The following is a 20,690-nucleotide window of genomic DNA, read 5'->3' as shown; positions in this document are numbered from 1 at the left end:
TTCAGTTGTAATGCATGCTAATGTTTTGTTTTTCTTTGCAAAACCTAACCATACATGTTGCATTCAACTGAAGAAGAAAACAATACCGAAAATATGAGCATGAAAAAAACTGTGTGTTTGGGAATGTACTTAATTAGAACCAGATGTGTGAGAGAGCAGGGAGAAGCGAGAGGACTGTGGTCTGTTTGTTGGCCTACTTTTTGAAGTTTCAGGTGGTGTAAATAGCTTTGTACGGCAGATTTATGGTCAAGTTCAGTCTGTCTTTAACGAAAAGGTAAGCAGAGGGGGAAAGATGACTAATAGAAAAAGGGGCTGAACTTTTTTTTTTTTTTTTTTTCTAGCGAAGTCCAGGAAGTCAGAAACTACAAGGCTTGCAAAAAAAAATGATGAGGGATAGTGGATGAAAATCTGCCCTGTTAACCTTTGAACTGTCTTTCTTTGTGCTCACAAGAAGTCACAAGACGAACTGTCGTATAATTTCACGGATGACACTCCTAACGGTAAGCAAGCAGTGCAGTTCAGCTTGTTTTTAAGGGTTTAATCTGCTGTTTAAGTGTTGACGTTTAAAGTCAAAGGTTGGGTGCTTAACGAATGGTGGCCAGAGATTTGAATTTGAATTTTACGTATCTTTCATTTTAGCACGACTTATTTGTTTTTGGCATAAAAATGACCACACTCATCAGTGGATAAATGAATAGATGCGACGTAAATGAATGCGATGCATATATTTGTTTCGTTTTAGAGCAGAAAGGAGCTGCGGTAACTGCGTTGCAGAAACCGAACTGAATGTGGTTTGGCACGTCTTCAGTCCAAATCAGAAACTCCCCGGTCCAGAAACGCATCCATCATGTCCGTCTACTTCGACCCAGGACCAGATTCAGAAGTAAATGGGTAAGACAACACCATTTCTTTTATGTTCTTGGTGGGTTCTGCTTTTTCTTTTTCTGATTTAAAGAAAAAGCAGAAGGTGTGATTGTGGTTAACTGACAGGTGCAGTAACAAAATCGGAAATTGACTCTCCTTAACCCCACGTGATATGTTTTATTCTGCTAATTCTGATTGTCTATGGCGTAGACCTTTTGATATAATCTAGTTTCTCATAAATATTGAACATTACTTTTTTTTTTTTAAATGACCAGTCAAGTAGTGGCGGTTGGTCCATAGGGGGCGCCGCCCTCCCTGATGTCTGAGTTGGGGATATCTAAAAATAATCTACAAACATGATTTAAAAAATGTATTAGCCTAAGTATGCAGTAACTTATATATATATAGATTTTTTTTTACATTTGTTGAAACTGTCATTGTCTAACATTATGGAATGAGACAGTTAATCTGTGGAAGAAGAAAAAAATCAAGCTCCTCTTCTGTCTCCCATCGCTAAAGTAGAAACAATCAAAGCAGAGTCGCGCTGTCAATTACAATCACGTGTGGCGCTGCTCATAAAAACCCCTTTCCCGTCATCCTTCTGCTCTCTGGTACCGCTACAGCTTTTCGTTTCACCAGAGCCTGTTGTGAATGCTCAAGCTAGTTAGCATAGGCACCGATGACGGCGGATAAACGGTTTTCCTCCAAATTGTTTCTCCAACATTCGCACATTTAGCAGTGAGTACACGAAGTTGAGTGACAGTTTTATTCCTCTTGGCTTTGAGTGTTTTTGTTTTTGGTCGAAGAGGCGCCTTTCTTCAGGCGACGATAATAATTAGTTCAGGACATTAATAAGTAGCTCCGGGAGGAGGAGGCGGAGATCTATATTTTCACCCATTATCTGTCAAAACGACGTAGTCATGACAGGTGACAGTTTAAACAAATGTGTAGAAACCATATCTTTATAAAAGTTACAACAGTGATTGACAGTGATGGTTAAATTCTGGGGGCGTCCCAGAAATAAAGCTAACTAGATAATAGTTTGTGTATACTAGGGGGGAAATAATGAACATTTAACCAATCGGCGTCGCTGGTTTGTAATGTCTTTGGTGGCGCGCAGTTCTGCGTTGCTATGGCGTTAAAGTGAATAATGGCGATAACGGCAGCTGAGGGAAAAGCTTAGATGACAATGCAGGGGGTTTTTACAGACGACTGGTAAGCTACAGCTTCTGTTCCCCTGTATTTTTTTTTTTTTTTTAGCAACCACATTTCTTTACTCTTTTTCGTTGTTTAGTTTTTCTGACTTTCAGAAAAACTAAACAGATGCTGTTATATGTTCATTGTGGATGATCAGTTATTGATGTAGGATTTATGCTCATATTGCTCTGGTTAGCATAATGCTAACCAGCGGCATTAGCTGCTCTAGATAAATGCTAAGATTTCTCCTTTTTAAAATTTTTAACATTGATGCTGCTGCTCTTATAATACTAATGTTTGGTTTATATCATTTTGCTTGGCTAGATGGCCATTTTGATGTGGGATTGGAAAGTCTCTTTTGGCGACTCAGATCTATCACCATTAATTTGTTATATTTTGATGAGTTTTTCTGGTTACCACATAAATACGGGGAGTTTGCTTGGTTTTGTGGTTTTAGCAGAATCTGTATAAGTCCTTCTGATTTGGGGGTTAATTGTATGTTAGTAGTTGCTTCAGTATTAGCTGTTGACACTAATTTAATAAAAACCTTAACCCCACGTGATAACTTGCAAAATTATTTATATTTTGCAAGTTACTAGCCTACATACTTATTTTTTGCTTTCAGCTTATTTAACTCTTGATTTTGCTGTATCAATGATGTTCTTTTATTGTGGAATTGCAGTCATTTTCTTACCGTTCATTTGAATCTTTATACTGTACTACCAAGATTTTGTTTTCCAATCAGGTGTAATGATGACATGGTCTGTAAAGTAGGCATTGGTACTAAAAGTATGGGGAGATGCCAATTCTTAATATAAAATGAAATCTGCATGTTCAAAAAGTTTTAGTACATGTGCGCTGAAATTTCTTGATTATATGGTAGCTCAGACTTTCACCTTTAGACTTTTTCAGATTATCTTCAGTCTTCATTCCCCCCACCCCCTTTCTGTTTGTCAGAAACATTACGAAGATGGAAGACGCTAAAGTAGAAATTGATGATGGAAAGGAGGAGAGTTTGGTGCCAGACACAATGTACCAGTAAGTAATTTGCAGCATTCTGAAAATTAGTGGTCAGATTTGCACAGAATTACATTTGATTCTCCCCACTCCTCGTTTTACAGGAAGATTCGGAAAATGATCACTCCATTTGTTATGTCCTTTGGGTTTCGGTGAGTTATTTTGCAGTGAATTGTAACGAATGTTTTCCTGCATTCTTGTTGAATGGAGTGCTAATCTTTCCCTAATTCTGTCTTTTCTTCAGTGTATTTGGAATGATCCTGATTATTCTGGACATTGTTCTCGTCATTGTGGACTTCGTGCTGCACCGTAAGATGGACAAGATGGAAGGAGATGCTACAGAAGCTATGTCACTCGCCATCTCCTTCTTCTTTCTTGGTGATGTCCTCCTGCGTGTCTATGTGGAAAGGTGAGAAGACGAGCATTAGCATTAACCTTTGTCTTACGGCGACCTAGTCACAGTAAGGACTCATGATTAGAATCAGTTATGTGTTTCTACCTTCTCTATATGAATGAGTTCATAAAAACTTTCATCATTAAAAGTGCTCATTCTCATAAAGAGAATGTTCAAGAGTGATGCAAGCTTTCCCAAGCTCCTGCGTCAGCAGAACAGTGTGCTTAGCTGTTGAGCAGGAAATTGTGAAGAGGAAGCTGTACAGGAAATGTGTGGCATGTCTTGGGCTGATTCTTTGGAATACCAGTGCAGAGTCACTGAGTAAATCCAGTCCGTTTTTATCAACCGTCAACCCAAATGTACAGCATATGCTTTTTTTTGTTGACTGTTGATCTCTTTTGGCTCTCTTTTAGCTTCAAAGTTTACTTCGTCTCGAAGCTGAACATTATGGATGCGTGTGTTGTTGTCAGCACGCTGATTGTTACCATGGTCTACACTTTCATCGACGTTACAGGGCCATATCTCATTCCCAGGTGGGTGTTATCCCTCCTTAGCTAATTACTATGAAGCATTTTTAGCTGTTTTGCACCTAGAATATCGTAAAAAATAAAAATTGCATTCAAAGCTTTCCAATCTTTTTGTCAATTTGTCCATATTACAAACGAGCGGAAGTCATTGTTCCATGTTCTAAAAATGCAAGATTAGCGTTTTACTGCTTTTAAGATGGTTAAATGTTCCGATTTCTTTTAAATTGGATGTGATGTAATTTTGCTTACGTTGTTTTTATCTTCCTGGACAGCATTTTAATTGCATAAGGACCCAGGACAAAATAAGCTTGCCATTTGTCAATGTAAGAAAAATATTTCATATTGCTTTTAATCCTTCTTTGACAGGGCTCTGACATTCTTCCGCTTCTTGAGAACGATCATCTTGGTGAGGATTTTCAGACTGGCATCTCAGAAGAAAGAGCTGGAGAAGGTCACTAGGAGAATGGTATGTTTTCTGAAAGCCAGAAAAGAAATAAATGACTCGCTTGCACACTGTCCCTGTGTTAACTGTTGTATTTAGCCTTCAGAGAATATTTTGTCATTCAGATATCTGAGAACAAGAGACGTTATCAGAGGGATGGATTTGATCTCGATCTTACCTATGTCACAGGTACGAGTGATGAATGTTTCAGAAATATGTATTAAACTTATGTGGCATGCTTTTTTTTTCATAAATATACAGTAATTGAAAAAAATGCTTTACACCCCATTAAATATTTAGTTAATTGCTGATGTCTAACCATCCTTTTTATATATGTGGAAAGGAAACCAAATTTATTGCACACAAAAAAAGAACCTTGTTAACCGTAAGGCTATGAAGGGGCCAGTAGAATTCTCAGAAACTTTAGTCTAACCAGGAACAACAGGAAACCACTCAGTTTAACCACCGACAAGAAATGAAGCCATAAAAGCAAAAGAATGTCCTCACCACACCTACTATTAACCTCTAGATGTCACCAAAGAGGCTACCTGGTGTTGAAATGTGCTTACACTAACTCCAGAGATTCATCCGGGCACATATCCACAGTGTTGGTTATTGAGAAATCTGATCTTGAAAAAGTTGTGCATTCTTTGAACATTAGTTCCCTAATTTTTGCACAGATTCTCTGGCAAACTATTGTCTAACCTTCATGTTTTTTATTCCTTAGACGTTTATTGTTTTGACCTTGTACGCCCCCATAACAATTAAACCTGTGGTGTCTTTTTGTGACGCATCAATATGCTCTTTCATATTGAATATAGCAAGAGCCTGCTGTAGGTTGGACAAGGAACGTTTTAAAGACTTCTTTTAGTATCTAGCCCACATATTTGAATGTTTCAGTTTTACTAAGATGAATGTCAATATCCACGAGTCCAAATATGTTGGAAAAACGTGCAGGTTATCATGGGGTGTGTTAATTTGTTCATGTGAAATACTTTCTTTGTCCATCTCTCTAGATCGTGTCATTGCTATGTCTTTCCCCTCCTCTGGGAAACAGGCCTTCTACAGGAACCCGATCCATGTAAGATGGTCATGAACAAAACTATTGAAATACAATAAATATGTCCTTGGTCACAGTTTATGCTCACCATAAAAAAAAAAAAAATGTTTCTGCAGGAGGTTGCGAGGTTCCTAGACACTAAACACGAAGGACACTACAAAGTTTACAACCTCTGCAGTGAGTTGGACTGTGGGCTCATCTCATTCCGCCTTTCGTCTTTATGAACCACATCAACCATGTCAAGAGATGCTTTTTGTTTTCAGGTGAGAGAGGGTACGACCCCAAGTACTTCCACTACAGAGTGGAACGGATTTTTATCGACGACCACAATGTGCCCACCTTGATGTAAGTAGTTTTCAGTTTGATATTTGCGCTGCAGGCTTTCTTTTATATTGATCTCATCTTGTAAGTGTTCGCACACCCAAGGTACCTTTTTAAGTAACGTCTAGTTGATAAACATAGGAATGTATAGACTAATTTACAGCCTGGTAGTTTTTCATGGTTTCTTCCTATTGAATTTTACCAGAGACATGCTGAAATACACAGAAAGCGTCAGGAATTGGATGTCTGCTGATCCCAAAAATATTATTGCTATTCACTGCAAAGGAGGGAAAGGTGAAAAATAAATCCTACTTGTTTGACTATCTTGGAGTTGGCTGTGTCTGAGTGTCTTTATACCAACTGTTTATCACACTGCTGCCCCACAGGACGCACTGGAACCATGGTGTGCATTTGGCTCATTGACAGTGACCAGTTTGAGAGTGCACAGGTTGGTTTCTGAATTGTTCAAAGCAGGGTTGATGAATGAGGTGAATATTTTAAATATAGAGCCACTTCCTATTGCCTGTGTGTGTTTGTGCACCAGGACAGTCTGGATTATTTTGGTGAGAGGAGGACGGACAAGAGTCGCAGCTCCAAGTTTCAGGGAGTGGAGACTCCCTCTCAGGTGAGAAAAGCAAGAAATGTTTATCTGGTGCATTTATTTAAGCTGAACTTGGTTGAAAGTGTTTTACTAAAATCTGGCCTTTTTTGTTTCACGCCTGAATAACACCTCCTTGTGTTGGATGTAAGGAATGACAGAAGAATATACATTTCCCACATTTGATTGCTTCAGGATTACTTTTCTTCCTAATTTGGTGCTCACAACACATTGCAGTTTTTCAATTGATTTTTTTATTTTTTTTATACGTTTAAAACAAATTTTGCAATACTTTTTTTCATAAGTAAACTAAGACATTTATCAGCTGCCAGAGTACACATTTGCACCATTTAAAAATTATGACTTAAAACTACAAAACAGCAGGAAAATCTGGCGGTTTTTGTTTTTGTTGAACATGTCAAATTAGTAATGGGGGCAGGCTTAAAATGAATAAATGGCAATGATCTTCAGTTCACCAGCAGCATATTAGAAAACAATATTTAAGTTTTATTATAACAGAGTGCAAGACAATTCATTGTTGCATCACAAAAAAGTTATTCATTTATGAAAAGACATTTTTAAAGATTGAGACGAGCAGCAGAATTCTTTGAGAATTCAAATGGAATAATCTAGATTATTCTATTTAATATAGATTAAATGGAATAAAAATGCTAAAAATAAAGTTTTAAATGTACTTTGTGTACAGAATAAAGTGTGACCTATGTTGTTGTTGTTTTTTTTTGTGTGTGTGTTTTCTTCCCCCAGTTGCTTAAGTATTTGTTGTGTTTGCACCGCAGAGCCGCTATGTGGGGTACTATGAGATCATGAAGACCAAGTACAACCGAAATTTGCCTCCCTCTAGAAGCCTGAGGATTAAAAGCATCCGGATTCACTCTATAGCAGGTAACCCAGCAAACCTAAGTCCACTCAGATCAACTGCTTCAACAGCACACAGTTTCCAGTACATGCGTGTTTTCTTGTTCCTGCTCAGGTGTGGGCAAAGGGGATGGCAGTGATCTGAGAGTGAAAATAATAATGGGGAAAAATCTGATCTTTCAGTGTGTTTGCAGCACACAGGAGAACTGCAAGGTGGGCTTCATTAGACTCGTTTGGTTGTGCATCAATAACAGTTGTGTGACTTTATTTACTTTCGGTTGTTTTTCAGGTGTTTCCTGATGCAGGCAACAATGCTGCAGTAATCAGCCTGGAGAATGGGCCTTTGGTTGAAGGCAATGTGAAGGTTATGTTTGAATCAAGTGCGGTGAGTCCTTTTAGAACTTTAACCTACAAATGTTAAATGTTGGTGTTTGTCCTGATTGTTGCGTTTTTTTTCTTGCATCAGGGTCTTCCGAAAGGATATGAAGACGTTCCGTTCTACTTCTGGTTTAATACGTCCTTTGTAGAGGAAAACAAGTAAGTTTCTTTAGCTTGGACAATAATATTTCTAAAGCCTTTACATTCTTCTCGGATCGTAGCAACATCTGACGTTTTTTCTTTTTTTCTATTTAGGCTGTTTTTGTCCAGAGAAGAGCTGGATAACCCACATAAATCTAAAACCTGGAACATATACAAAGAGGACTTTGGTGTCACCATGTTCTTCTCAGATTCTGATTGAAGCAATTTTAGAAAGAAAAGAACAAAAACCTGTAATTTTGGAAAAAGCTGTGAAGAAATGAATGCATTCAACACTAAAGTGTTTGCTATAATCTTCCATTTAGATGATTATTCTGATTAGAGCTGGATGCACCTGTGATTAAAACAAAGGTAATGCTCTGATGTACATATGGCACTTGACTATTAAATGTTGGAACACTGATGATTAAACGAGTGATGCAAACCTCTAGTGAATCAAACTTTTTCCTGTACGCGACTTGTTTGGACGATGGTTTTTCATTTAGGCATCAGGAAAACATTTGCATGTGACCTTAGTTTGTATTCAGTCTTTGACTAGAACAAAATTAAAGTTGCAGTAATCAGTTTGCTTTTATTGAAGGCCTGCTTCTGAGAAAGTGACTAGCTCTACATATTGGCAAATATGAATATTGACAACCTAGTTCAATACAGTCAAGTAAAGCTTTGTGTTTAGGAGCCGCCTCCCATTAACCTAATCTAGAACATGGGCTACATCTACCAGATATATTTGAACATCCTCTTGAATCAGATGTTTTCACAATACTTCTTGATGAATAAAGGATTTGAGCGTGGCTCAAAGTTTTAGCAACCAAGTTTTATTAAAAACTAGATTTGCATCAAATTTGGAAATCAAACTTTCAGACTCGAGCAAAATTCAAGCAACTTGTTTCTATTGTCAATGATCATATAGGAGGCCATGCCATCTGCTGGTGTTGATCCACAGTGTTATGTTGATTCCAAAATCAACCAGAACATTTTTATTGCAGTGAACTGTTGACCAAATCACGAATGAGCTAATGGAAATTTCAGTGTGTTAAAGAGCGTTTTTAATTTAAGTGAAGACACAGAGAATACAAATTGCTGGTTTGTACTTTTGTTAGATATTTACCTAAAACTAAGCCCCTAAAACTTTATCTTCATGACATTTATGACCTTTTGAAGTAAACATGGAGGTATTAACTTGCATTATCAAGATTTATTTTTGCAGGCAAGCATGTTTTTGGCTTGTTTTTCAAATTGTATCCCAATTGCTAGGTATTCTCACAAAAAGCCAGTTCTGAGACGAATGCATGTCCCAGCATTGATCCACTAGAAATTTTTCTAATCAAATAAAGTGCAAGCTAAGGAAACAATGTTAAAATTATGGACGGCTTTGTAACATAAAACAGTGAAAATTATAAAATAAGTTTACAATGTATTTACCAGTGTCAGACTTAAAATAATTTTTACAATCCTTAAATCTTAAGTAATGCTACTACTGCTACAATGTCCCATCCTCAATTTGTATGCAGGCTCTCAGTTGCATCTCACACTCTGAAAATAAAAATAGGAGGAAATGTAAAAGGGAAGTAAAGCAGCAAATTATTAGCACGTTTATCCATTCCCTGATAAAAGGCACCCATTTAATTTGAACAGCTAAAACGATGATCGCAGTACAGTAATGTAACCGCTTTGTACATTTCAAGTAACAATGTTTCAGGGTGTTATTATGCAGACTTTGCATAATTGGTGCATCTGAACATTCGGTAAATCCCAGACATGCTCCTTAACAAAACTAAACTAAAAATCAAATTTCAACTCGGTTAAGGGGCTGATTGAAAACGGCACACAGGATTTCCAAAATGGAATATTAGCTTAACTTCTAAAATGTGTCCAATTGTTTTTGATCATTTTGCAACAAACACCTTTTTTGGCTCATATTTGGTCGTATTGGTATCCACTCCTGATTTAGTCTAAAAATCTAGCCTCCATCAGGTCAGCAAAGAGTTTTTCTTGCAGCCCGAGCCAAGTTTCCTGCAAAACCATTGAGAAGGTCACACTCGTCCAGCTCGTCAGAGCGTCCACTTTGCAAAAAGCAGAGCATTGTGGTTTTGCATGCGTTTTCGCAGGGCTCGGATACATGTCCTTTATGTCTGAGGTACCAGAACTTCTGGAAGGTGCGGTCGTCGCTGATAAAGGTTCGTAGCAGTGCGTTGTAATCAGACGGGAACAGACTGGAAAGACGGTAAGCTTCAGTGGCCCGGTACAGGAGGCTCCATTTGGGGTTCTGCTCTGGATTGTCTGGTGACTTTGGGTCGTGATTTGCCTCTGTGAGGTTGAGGATGTAGGTTTCATGGTCGAGCACAAGCCGAGAGCTGTTTTTGTAATTTCCATCGACGTAATAGATGCGGTAACCTAAAAATAAGGCGAAGTTTAATATGAGTTTTACTTTTATTTAAAAAGAGCACCACAGAATCACAACAAAATAAAATATTTTTCTTTGTGTGTGAAAAACCAAAACGCCCTCTGGGCTTAAAGTAGCTCTCAGCATAGCAAATTCTATCATAGAAAATACAACTCAATGTCCCAAGCCTCTGTTTTACCCTTGATGATTCCTGTGTGTCCACTGTTGTACATGAAACAGAGTTACTTTTGGAAATTACACTTGTTAATTCTAATAGTAAATCATACTGCAGCAGTATACATACTGACGTCTTATTCTGCTAAGCTTGGTGCGCCTGACTATAAAAACAAGCAGCTGGAATTTTCAGCAATAAAACTCATTCTGTCATAGCAGTAGTGCTGTTAAATAATAAAAAAGTCACTTTATGGAATGGAGTAAGCTGTAACAAATTAGTTGGAAACTTCCCTCTAACACATTTTTGTGTTCCTGTTTAAAAAAAAAACAAACTTGTGTGTATCTTAACATAGATGTGAAAAAAATTCTAATGTTACCAGTTACTTGAGGAGGGTTTACCCCCGCACACATTGGAAGCAGAACTTTGTGCTTCATTAAATATTCCTACTAAAACAACTAGGTTGAGAGCCACAACAATATAGCACCTCCCAATCATGGTTGTTTTCTGGAGCACATTTTATCCAGAGACTGATTTAGTGAACACACACTAAATGAGATAATTTTCTGGTTCACCAACTCACCTGGATTAAGATTGACATAAGTGGTGGCACTGGGGGCAATGAAAGCCACTCCTAAAGGCCGGGTCATGGTTTCCTCATCGTAAAACATTTGAAACTCGTCCAGATGGGTATGCCCAAAAAACTGCCCAGTAATTGTACTTTCATATCTGGAAACAAGACATTTTTGTTAAAGCAGCAAAACTCTAGAACCTCCAATAGTCACTCAGATACAAAACTACAGCATGATGTCAAGTCTTACAATGTAAAAACATAAGTGGAAACAGATACTTGTAATTGTATTATCATTGCCCCCTGGTATTAGAAATCTGCAATATATTACTGACATCTAAAAAAAAAAAAAATTCAGTTGAACTTCAACATCCTCTCTCTCAGCAATATAAAGGTAGACCACTCTAAACCCAAGGTGTTAACAGCATCTGTTTTTTCACCACTATACATTTCATTGACAACATAAATTATAACAGCAGCTACCTGTTGACAATGTGATAGTAGTTCCAGCTCCAGCTGCCGAGACACAGGCCAGGTGGGATATGACCAATGATATGCACCTAAACACAAGCGGCAAATAAGCTGACGGTACTGGCAATTAAAACGTTTATTGCCCCACAGTATCTGTAATTAGATGCAGTTAAAATAACAGACATCCTCCATGACCAGGACAGAAAGCTACTGACTGGGGGGAGGAGGGGGGAGCTTCAACCACACTCAATTCACATTTCATATTTTAACACCAAGTGACGAAACCAACCTTCTCTCCTCTGTCCTCACTGGCCTGCAGAACTTGAACCAGCCACTGCAGCTGGTTAGCAGGGTCAGTGGAGTTCACCATCAGCCAGAAGTTTTCTCGTGCGCAGAAGTTCATGTTGAGGGAGACCACCCTCAGCCCGGGCTGAATCTCTAGTGTGTAGAACCCTCCATATCTGTTGGCAACACAGGAGGGTTTAATTCAGACTCATACTAGCATTTGATATAAGGAGCAGCGTGCTGAGGGCTGCCACCACTTCTGCTCTTCATGCGGTCAGATGTGCCATTCAGACACAGTGAAACTGCAACGCCAAACATTGTTGCTCTTTGTTTAAAAAAAAAAAACAATACTTATTTAATATGTCGTGAAGCTTTATCTATACACCATAAAACAGACATTCTAAATACAATAAAAATCATGACTGAAAGTAAGCAAACTATCATAAACCTTAAAGTCTTCAACGCCTGCTCTGGCAACCACTGCGCCCATTCCTCTGCCATTTTATCATAGAGCCAGGCAGAGGATCGGTTGCCGTGGACGAACGGTGGCGGGAAGCTGTTCACTGGTGTACTCTCATGGTTTCCTATTGCTGGGTAAACGGTCACATTGGCTCCCAGGTACCTGGGTGGAAAACGAGAGAATATTTATCAGTTCAGCTCAGAAGGCTGTGTCCACAACAATCTGTAATTGTGTGAAAGTAATAAGTTCATAAACTAAAGAATTTGTCTCTGTAAATTTAAAGCAACATTTTTGAAACTTCAACAAAAAGCAGCTTTTTGTGGCCATTCTTTACCCTCATTCATTTGGACTTCATCTACCAAAGTACGGCAGATTATCCAGGTGGAAATTAACTTCGCAAATTGGTTCTGGTGTGAAGAAAGTAGTTGACGTCTCCTGCAAGGGCAGAATTTCACCCCAGTCTCTTTTGTGGTGCCTGAACAGGACTTTGAGATGATCATCATGATGTATTTATACAAGGTTTTGCTATGCTGCAATCTGAGACTAATGCATATAAATCAAGGGTTTGGGAAATGTTAATTCACCGAAGCTGCAGGAGTCACTGGATTCAGTTCAAAGCAACACTGATTTAGCTGTAGTTATAGGAAGGGGAAGAGGACTGTAGCTGTAGCTTACACAGGCAGCACAGTTACATCAGGCAGTGAAACTACAGACAGCAAAAGCCTATGCCTATAGTTGAATGTCTTAACATCGTTTTAGAGCGTGTGAACTCTCAGCAATATTTACTTCTGGATGAGCTCGGAGATGACTGTGAGCTCCGTCAGCTGCTGGTTTCTGGTCTGAGACCAGACGTTGTGTGCTGGTATGTCTCCAGTCCAGTAGACCCAGTCCCAAGGTCCGGCTTTAGCAGCATTTTCCAGGAGGTTCTCCACCGTGCGTAGCGGCAGGTCACACTTGCTGTAGGTTCCCCAGTAACCAGCCCCTCTCCGCTTCCGTTTGGGAACACCTGAGTCTGCGCGACAGCAGAGAGGCTCCCTGCAGTCGGCAGCGCTGCCAGTTTCATATTCCTGTCAGCAAAGAGATTTTAAGCGTAAACTGCAGACGTGTCTCAAGACTTTTCTTTGCCGTACTGCACGTTATTTTTCCACTGACACTGGAACCCTTTACTGACCACGAAAAGATCGAACCCAATCACACTTGGACTTTTTTTAAAATTCGGCACACACTCACCTTGTCCCAGTGGATGTCTGTGAGAAACAGCACCCTACTCTGTGGAGAGCCAGGTTTAGGGGGTGATGGCGGCGTGACAGGCGGCTTGGGAACCTTTGGCAAAGTGATGCTCCACGGTGCGTAAATGTCAAAAGTGCCACACGAAGGCCCCACCAATATCGCACATGCTTCAGTGGGAGACAGCACAGACTGCTGCAAGGCCCTGATGAAGTCGTCCCTGAACAGCTCGGTTATGTTGCGACAGACATGCTCATCAGCCAGATGCAGATGGATGCACGCCTCGCTGACCACATGTGCCACCCGCTCTTCGTTTGAACTGCTCTAATAGAAGCAATAAAGCAGAAAAAGACTATTAGAGCAGGGCGTTGCCTGTGAAATACTTCCTGTAAAATAAGTCAAGCTTAAATGAGTTTATTCAAATCTATAGTGAATTTAGGGAATCCTTTGGTTTGGTGCCAATAATCACAAAATCTAGTGCACGACTTAGGACAAATGACATGTTTACTAGTAAACTAAAGTAACCCAGCATATATATTTAGAAGTTCCTTGTTAATGAAGGAAATGAGAAAAAAAACAGTAGCAGCAGAGAACAAAAGCCAAGTGACAGCAGTTTATGTTTAGTACAGACTAAAAAAAGTAAAAATATACACACACACACACACACACACACAATGAAGCAAACATGTTTTTCTACATCTGGGATGTTAAACTGGTGATTAATGGTCGAATTCGAACAATTATTGTAATTCATTCTAAAAATAAGAATAAAGAAGCAGTTTCACAAGGAGCAGGAGTTCATTGGGAAGTTAATCAGAGTGTACAAATCACTGCAGTGAAAGTTGTTTCGTAATCTTCAACTTGTTTTGTGTGTGTTGCTGTGTGTGTGGACTTGTATGTAGGCATATATGTATATTGTGTGATTATGTAACAATGACTAATATTAATTTGTAAACTTAGTACCAAAGAGGATTAAATAAGTGGAAACTTCAACAGTATTTCTATATCATGGACAACTACGATAATATAGGTACTAATTGATCTTCTAACAGTTGCAGCGGGTATGCAAGTGTTTCAAACTGACCATGAATCAGTGGGACATTTCTTATCCATTTTCAGAACTGAAGATTTAAAGTTTTCTTATGTACACTATTGATATCCTGCTTCCGTAACATTTAGCTACGACTTCAATTGCCATAGGAGATCACTCTTAGTTATTTTGGGGTTCTATCATTTTCTAAATAGGGATCAGAACCTATTTAGATACAAATACAAAGCTTTGGAAACAGCAGTGATATGCAGTTGTTTAAACAAGCAAAAGTGTTAACAGGGACGAAGCGAAAGCAGGAACAAAGACCAGCTCAGACACAAGCAGCAGAATGTATTTAATTAGAATTCAAATAGGATTTTTTTAATGAACCATTTATTCACATAAATATGATTAACTTAATAATACAAGTTAAAAACTTTCCTTGCCAAATAGACCACCAAAAGTTGCATTTGCTCAGTCACCGCATTCTTTGCTGGTTAGTTATCAGTTTAAAGAGGTTTTAACTTCCTTTGAGCATGTTCTGTGGGTCTATTGACATCTGTAGCAGTCTGCCAATAATAAAAGATTCCACCTATTTAAAGATATTACATTTTTACCACAATTTAAAGACTAAATAATATTGTAACCCAACATGTTAGGTTGTGCCATCCAGCCTTAAGTACGTAGATGCATTATTGCAATTTTGTTCCTCTTTTCAAACTCTGGTGTTCTGCTTGTGTTGCAAGAAAAGCAACTTGTTTTGCAGCGTTCAGTGTCACAATAACAGATATAGATTTTCTACTCTACTTCGAGTAAGAGGCAAAAGGTTTACCAAAAGTGCGATGTCAAGAATGGTGAAGATCGCTTTACAAATGGGACATGTGAGGTTTCTCCAGGGGAAGCCGAGTCCGTGGGTTTCGAACTGCTCCACCAACACGGTCCTGGTCTGAGCTTGATACTGAGCCGGATGACAGGACCCGAACAGCGGCGACATCAGGAGCAAAGTGCAGGTCATCAGTCCCAGGAAGGGGCGCAGCGTGGGGAGCCTCATTGTTTTGACGGCAGCGTGTCTGTGCTCAAAGAAGCAAACCGTAGCAGGTAAGTAAATCTTGCTGCTTCAAGGAAATGACACCAGTCTGACATTCAAACTCGCTAAAGAAATATGAGTCATTCACAACCGCAAACAAAAAAAAACTGTGAACCGAGAAAACATAAAGCCAGCTAACAGCTAAGTCTACTGCTCATACTGTACCTCTAAAAAGAATAAAAGTGCCGCTGTCTTCTCCAGGGAGTTCCAGGTGTGCTGAACTAAAGCAACTCCAAGTTCCAGTTCCACTTCCCCGGAGAAGTCAACTGAAACCAGGTCAGACGAGTCTTTTTCACATGTTCGACTGGAAGCAGCTCTGCTTGTTCAGATGCGCAACTCTATATGTCCTCCCGGCTGTGGCTGCCCGCTGTCACGTGACCGTCAGGTCGTCAGCTGATAGGTCACGTGTCATTTGTTTTTCCTTCTCTACCTAATTTGTCAAACAGCAGGGGGAAATATTATGCATAATAATGCCGCGGAGCTCCCTTGGGAATTTTTATTTTGCAGAGTGTATGCGGTTTTTCTAATCTGTTCTAATTCTCTCGCGACGTCCAACTGCAAATCAGAAAGCTGCATAAATGTGGGATCCCGTATCAAACCGCACACCTATCGTTGCCTACATTTTAGATAAGAATAACAGCTTTGGTCCCAGTAAAGTGTAACTACATGGAAGATATGAGAAATTTCTTTACTGTGCGTTTTAACCTTTAGAAACCATGTGATTGCATATCTTGCAGATCGATAATCAATTGTTCCTGCTACTTCAAAAGAACATTCCTAAAATATATGAAGCTTCTTTGCTTTTGACACTCAGCGATTACTCAAATTTAACATCTCAAACAAAGAAGGGCTCTACCTTTTGAGCTATTAAGACAATGTTTAAGTTTAGTTCTATCTGCACCACTAACCAGAATTCTCATTACACGTTTCACCTTCTCCATATCCAAACATTGTCCTGGTCATCTAAAGATAACTCAGTGTATCTCAATCCTGGTGCTTAGGTCTCACTGTTCTTCATGTTTAAGGCAATTTCTGCCACACAAGTAATGGGCAGCACTTGATGGCATACTGAGAAAATAATGCACTCATTTGAATCGGGGGTGCTGTAGCAGAGACACATTCAAAACATGAATGACCGTGAGCCATGAGAAACAGAGTTGAGAAACTTTTAAGTACGTGCTCACTATAAAACATCATTTTGAAACGTAAAGGTGAATGAGTCTTCCGATCGCATTACTTATATAGCAATGTTTAATAGACATGCACAAATAAAGATTTGAATGCATTGTTTTCATTCATTTTTTTATGATGTTGTTTTATGTTGAAATAAATTTTTACAAAAAAATCGTCTGTTTTAATTTTCCAAAAATATAAAAAAGGTTCACCAGTAAGGTACAAGACTATAAAAGACCAGAAAAACTGCCTATATTCTATTTAACCCCTTAATCTGTACCAGTAAGACATAAGACAACAAAATTGATGCATGTTGTCATTTGCTAAATTTGCCAATTTAGCAAAATTACACCATGGTTCAAAGAATCATTTCCTCAAATGTGATGAAATCTGACAACAAAAGGCCACTGCAAAATTCACAGCAGATGAGAAATAATTTATGTGTTAAGTGCTTCACAAAGGGAGGATAATACATTAGAAGTCTATGTCATAAATATAAAAATTTTATTTCATCTGCTGTAGCAGGCGTGTATAAAAAGCTATAATTCTATACACATTTCTTTGGATCAGCTTCTGTCTCGTGAATCACTGAAATGTAATTCACACTGCAGACGCAATTTTCAATATTCCAACAAGAACATTTGAGTGATTATATAAGAGCAACACAGGCAAAGTTAACACATACAACTTCAAATTAACTCGCACAAAACAAGCATTACGTGTTTAAAATACGTGCAGCTCCAGTGGTTTGTGGCTTTATTTACAGTGGCGTAGCAGATACATGGACTGGAGTGAAGCTAAAGAGTGGTTGGGTAATAAGACAAAACAAAAGTCTTGGGCACATTGACTCTTAAGATATTCACTTGTCTTGCATCTTATCCAAAATGGGAACAATCATGTCAAACTTGGGCCTCTTGGCTGGGTCTTCGTTCATGCAGAGCCTCATCAGCTTGCAGATGTGAGGAGAGATGCCTGGTGGAATGGTTGGCCGGAGTCCCTCCAGAGCGATCTGAGCAGTGGGAGGACAACGATGTGCTGCTGTAAGTGTCATGTACAGTGCATTGCAAAAAATATTTCACACTTATCACAGAACTTTTAACATCTTGTTTACACTACGTGTGGCAGAACAATCCCCAGAACCGAACTCAGAGTGGCAGAATCAAGGTGTTGGATGTTTTTCCTCAGCAATAATAGTCAAGAGTTTATTGGAAGTTGGTTGAAGCTAAATACGGGGTTAGAAGCCAATATTGATTCAGACAGGCTCAATACAACTGATGCAACACTGAACACTTTCCGCAGATAAAAGAACAATTTATAGACAATGTATCCTTTTTTCAGCTTCACAATTACGCTCTAGTTTGTGTTTGTATAAACGTCTTGTTGAAAAACAAGGACATTTGTTGTTCATGTGACGTAAAAAATGTAATATTTCAGAGGATATGAATAATTTTGCAATGCACTCTGAAAAATATAGAGTTTGAGCATTTTGGTGTGTTGCTACCTTCATCCCTATCTCCATATTTGAGAGATCAGCAAAGGGAACCTCTCTGGTAACCAGCTCCCATAGTAACACTGCGAAGCTCCACATGTCCGCAGATCTTCTGTTGATGTCTTCTGGCTTTTTCTGCAGTGCTGAAAGCGGTAAGAAGGAGAACATGAGAAACATTAATGGAAAAGGAAGGAGACAGGTCTGGGAAGATCCAAGGGGGCGGGGGGACAAATACCTTCAGGGGCCATCCAGGCTGGGGAGTACATGCGCCCAGGACACTGGAAGGAGAATTTAGCATCTGCCATGCTTATTCTGGCTGTCATATCCTCATCAATCTGTAAATTAAACAATGGGTAAAGACTCATCACACATAAAAGTGCCAAAATAACACAAGGAATTCCCCTGTTGGCTTATACACTGTGCCTACCACAATTATTAGAGCATTTAATGTGTACAAGCGGCTAAAATAATGCTTTTTATGCTGATCCCAAATTGCCCCTTTTTTTATTTCAGTTGTCCAAGAGAAAGTTTTGGATATTTAATTTTTCCTCAGCTCCCACACTGTTCCTTACAAAATAACTGTAAGAGTCTTGTATTTCAGTTTCAGTTGTGGCTGAGGATATAAGTAAGTTTAGGTGAGTCGTGATTTTCTGTAAGCCATTTCCTGACTTATTAAGACGCAGCAGAAAATCAGCTGTTGACTGTTTTTGTGGTCATGTCATATTTTTTTACCAAGAAAAAAATATTGATTAAAAACTGATTAAAAGTTCACTGGCACTCATTTCAACTTGAAAAACATTTATTTTAATAGAACTTTCTCAGAGAGCCAATAAGCCTGTGGCCAGTTATTAACTGATTTTAAGGCTTTTCAAACATTCTAACCTGAAGTAGCAATGATTGTGACGTAGCAGAGGTGCCTTACCATGATATGCTTACTATTGAGGTAAAGCCGTGAAACCATCGGCTCTAAGGTGTGGAGGAACGCCATCCCACTGGCGATGTCCAGGGCAAACTTGACCGCTTGACTTTGGTCAACCACCAGAGCTGATGAAGGCAAAGCGAGGGACAACATGTAAAACAACAAACTAAGTAACTAACAATAAAATTGACATTCAAATGTTATGGATGTCAGTAATGTGAATGCAAATAGCGTTTATATTTGTATGCAGATGTATCTCAATAAATTGACATGAGGAACAGTAGCGCCTGCAGCTATACTGTGCGTACCTTGAGCTTTCCTTTGAGTATAAAAAAAAATATATATATGTGGTTCTGTGGGTTGGGTGGACGCATGTACAGTACATCCTAAATCAGAATTTTATTGGTTATTTTACTTGTGTTTATTTGGTGGCTTGGTGCTCTTTCTGTAAGCTAAATGTGACTGTGCAGTGAGGCTAGCAAAAATGAGTAAGCAGATTTTTAAACAGTTAAGTCTAGTCAAAACATTTGCAAAAAAGAAAGAAAGTGGAAATGAAGAAAACGTCGCTTCACTGGGAATTTCCGTCTTCCTCCTCCAGTGGGTAGGCTTTTCTTTCCTGTCTGTATTATTTCTACAAAAAAAATATTCCAATGGAGGCATGTGTATGTGTTTGTGTGGCATTGTGCATATTGGGCCTTGTATTGATTAGGCACATTGTTCCTTTGTGGCAAGTGCATCATGCTCATGTGCCCTGTATTTGTGGAAGCTAGGCTTGTGCTGGTTTGGGGATGTGGTTGTGTTCATGTGGGTCAGGTGCAGTGATGGTGTTGTGCGCACCATCTGATAATGTCCTATTGGTACCCCAGATGAGGAATTACCCGTACCCAGAATATTTGTTGTCTGTGCACTTTTTTTTCTACCACAGATTTTCCTTCCACTCAACTTTCTTTAAATGTGCATGAACAGAGCAACCTGTGAGCAGGCAGCTTTGTTGGCAGTGACTTTTTGTGGCTTACCCTTCTTGTGGATACCATCAATGACCATCTACTAGACACCTCTCAAGTCATCAGTCTTCCATATGACTGTCTAGTTTCACTTTTTGAATAATCTTGTTTCCCTTTTTATATGTTTATGCTTACTGCTAAAATACATAAACACCTTGAAGAAATTAATATTTGTTTATATGCAAATGTAAGAAAATATTTTGGCTTGGACTGTTGCACAGTGAGTTACAGCTATTCTAAGCAGAGGTTTTATAACCTGAGAAAATTAAGACAGCAAATTTCCTTTTTTGTGCTTGCACGTCAACACAAATGACTTACTTGTGCCCTGATGGAGGATGGTGTACAGAGATCCGTATGGCATGTAGTGGGCGATGATGATTGGATGAGGAGACGGAGGGGATTGACATGCCCCAAGGACAGGCAGAATATTTGGATGAGAAAAGATCCTATAATGGTAAAAAGAGAGACAAACAGCTAAAACTCAACTTTGCTGTGTTAACATAAAATTATACTTCACTCAAGGAAATAAGAACAAAACTGTAAAAAAAAAAAAATATATATATATATATATATATATATTTTTTTT

The 20,690-nt window shown here is 38.9% G+C and overlaps 3 protein-coding genes across 13 annotated transcripts in view; 1 reads left to right on the top strand and 2 right to left on the bottom strand.

Annotated features, from left to right (window-relative positions):
- Positions 1-146: 146 nt before the first annotated feature.
- On the top strand, positions 147-8,263 carry tpte (transmembrane phosphatase with tensin homology). Of its 7 annotated transcripts, none has more exons than XM_008427187.2 (20): positions 147-274; positions 452-500; positions 748-891; positions 2,964-3,099; positions 3,183-3,230; positions 3,323-3,487; positions 3,886-4,005; positions 4,366-4,465; positions 4,567-4,630; positions 5,458-5,522; positions 5,618-5,678; positions 5,765-5,846; positions 6,028-6,116; positions 6,209-6,270; positions 6,367-6,447; positions 7,218-7,323; positions 7,412-7,509; positions 7,586-7,681; positions 7,763-7,833; positions 7,930-8,263. In XM_008427187.2, exons 3-20 carry the CDS (start codon positions 888-890, stop codon positions 8,033-8,035), a joined length of 1,554 nt encoding a protein of 517 aa, XP_008425409.1. In that variant the 5' UTR covers positions 147-274; positions 452-500; positions 748-887; the 3' UTR covers positions 8,036-8,263. The 7 variants fall into 7 exon arrangements, with proteins under 7 accessions (XP_008425409.1, XP_008425410.1, XP_008425408.1 ...); XM_008427188.2 differs by having other exon boundaries at positions 743-891; positions 3,019-3,099; XM_008427186.2 differs by having other exon boundaries at positions 743-891.
- Positions 8,264-8,626: 363 nt separating this feature from the next.
- smpd1 (sphingomyelin phosphodiesterase 1) lies at positions 8,627-15,898 on the bottom strand. 2 transcript variants are annotated; one of them, XM_008427193.2, is made up of 9 exons: positions 15,685-15,898; positions 15,265-15,507; positions 13,406-13,726; positions 12,962-13,242; positions 12,164-12,337; positions 11,720-11,891; positions 11,443-11,519; positions 10,972-11,117; positions 8,627-10,227 (listed from the first exon to the last, which is right to left on the bottom strand). In XM_008427193.2, exons 2-9 carry the CDS (start codon positions 15,481-15,483, stop codon positions 9,809-9,811), a joined length of 1,809 nt encoding a protein of 602 aa, XP_008425415.1. In that variant the 5' UTR covers positions 15,484-15,507; positions 15,685-15,898; the 3' UTR covers positions 8,627-9,808. The 2 variants fall into 2 exon arrangements, with proteins under 2 accessions (XP_008425415.1, XP_008425416.1); XM_008427194.2 differs by having other exon boundaries at positions 15,265-15,502.
- Positions 15,899-17,107: 1,209 nt separating this feature from the next.
- Positions 17,108-20,690, bottom strand: part of ilk (integrin-linked kinase) — a 10,672-nt gene continuing 7,089 nt past the window's right edge. For all 4 annotated transcript variants that reach the window (XM_008427198.2, XM_008427195.2, XM_008427197.2 and 1 more), the window contains exons 9-13: positions 20,423-20,550; positions 19,104-19,225; positions 18,417-18,516; positions 18,194-18,324; positions 17,108-17,701 (exon numbers count right to left, since the gene is read on the bottom strand). In XM_008427198.2, coding sequence (XP_008425420.1) covers positions 17,552-17,701; positions 18,194-18,324; positions 18,417-18,516; positions 19,104-19,225; positions 20,423-20,550 — 631 coding nt within the window. In that variant the 3' untranslated portion in view covers positions 17,108-17,551. The remainder of the gene's footprint in view (positions 17,702-18,193; positions 18,325-18,416; positions 18,517-19,103; positions 19,226-20,422; positions 20,551-20,690) is intronic.

Source organism: Poecilia reticulata, linkage group LG14 (genome assembly GCF_000633615.1).
Source record: "Poecilia reticulata strain Guanapo linkage group LG14, Guppy_female_1.0+MT, whole genome shotgun sequence".
Taxonomy (NCBI): domain Eukaryota; kingdom Metazoa; phylum Chordata; class Actinopteri; order Cyprinodontiformes; family Poeciliidae; genus Poecilia; species Poecilia reticulata.
The sequence above is the reverse complement of the archived record's forward strand: the minus strand, read 5'-3'. Positions and strand labels throughout refer to the sequence as shown.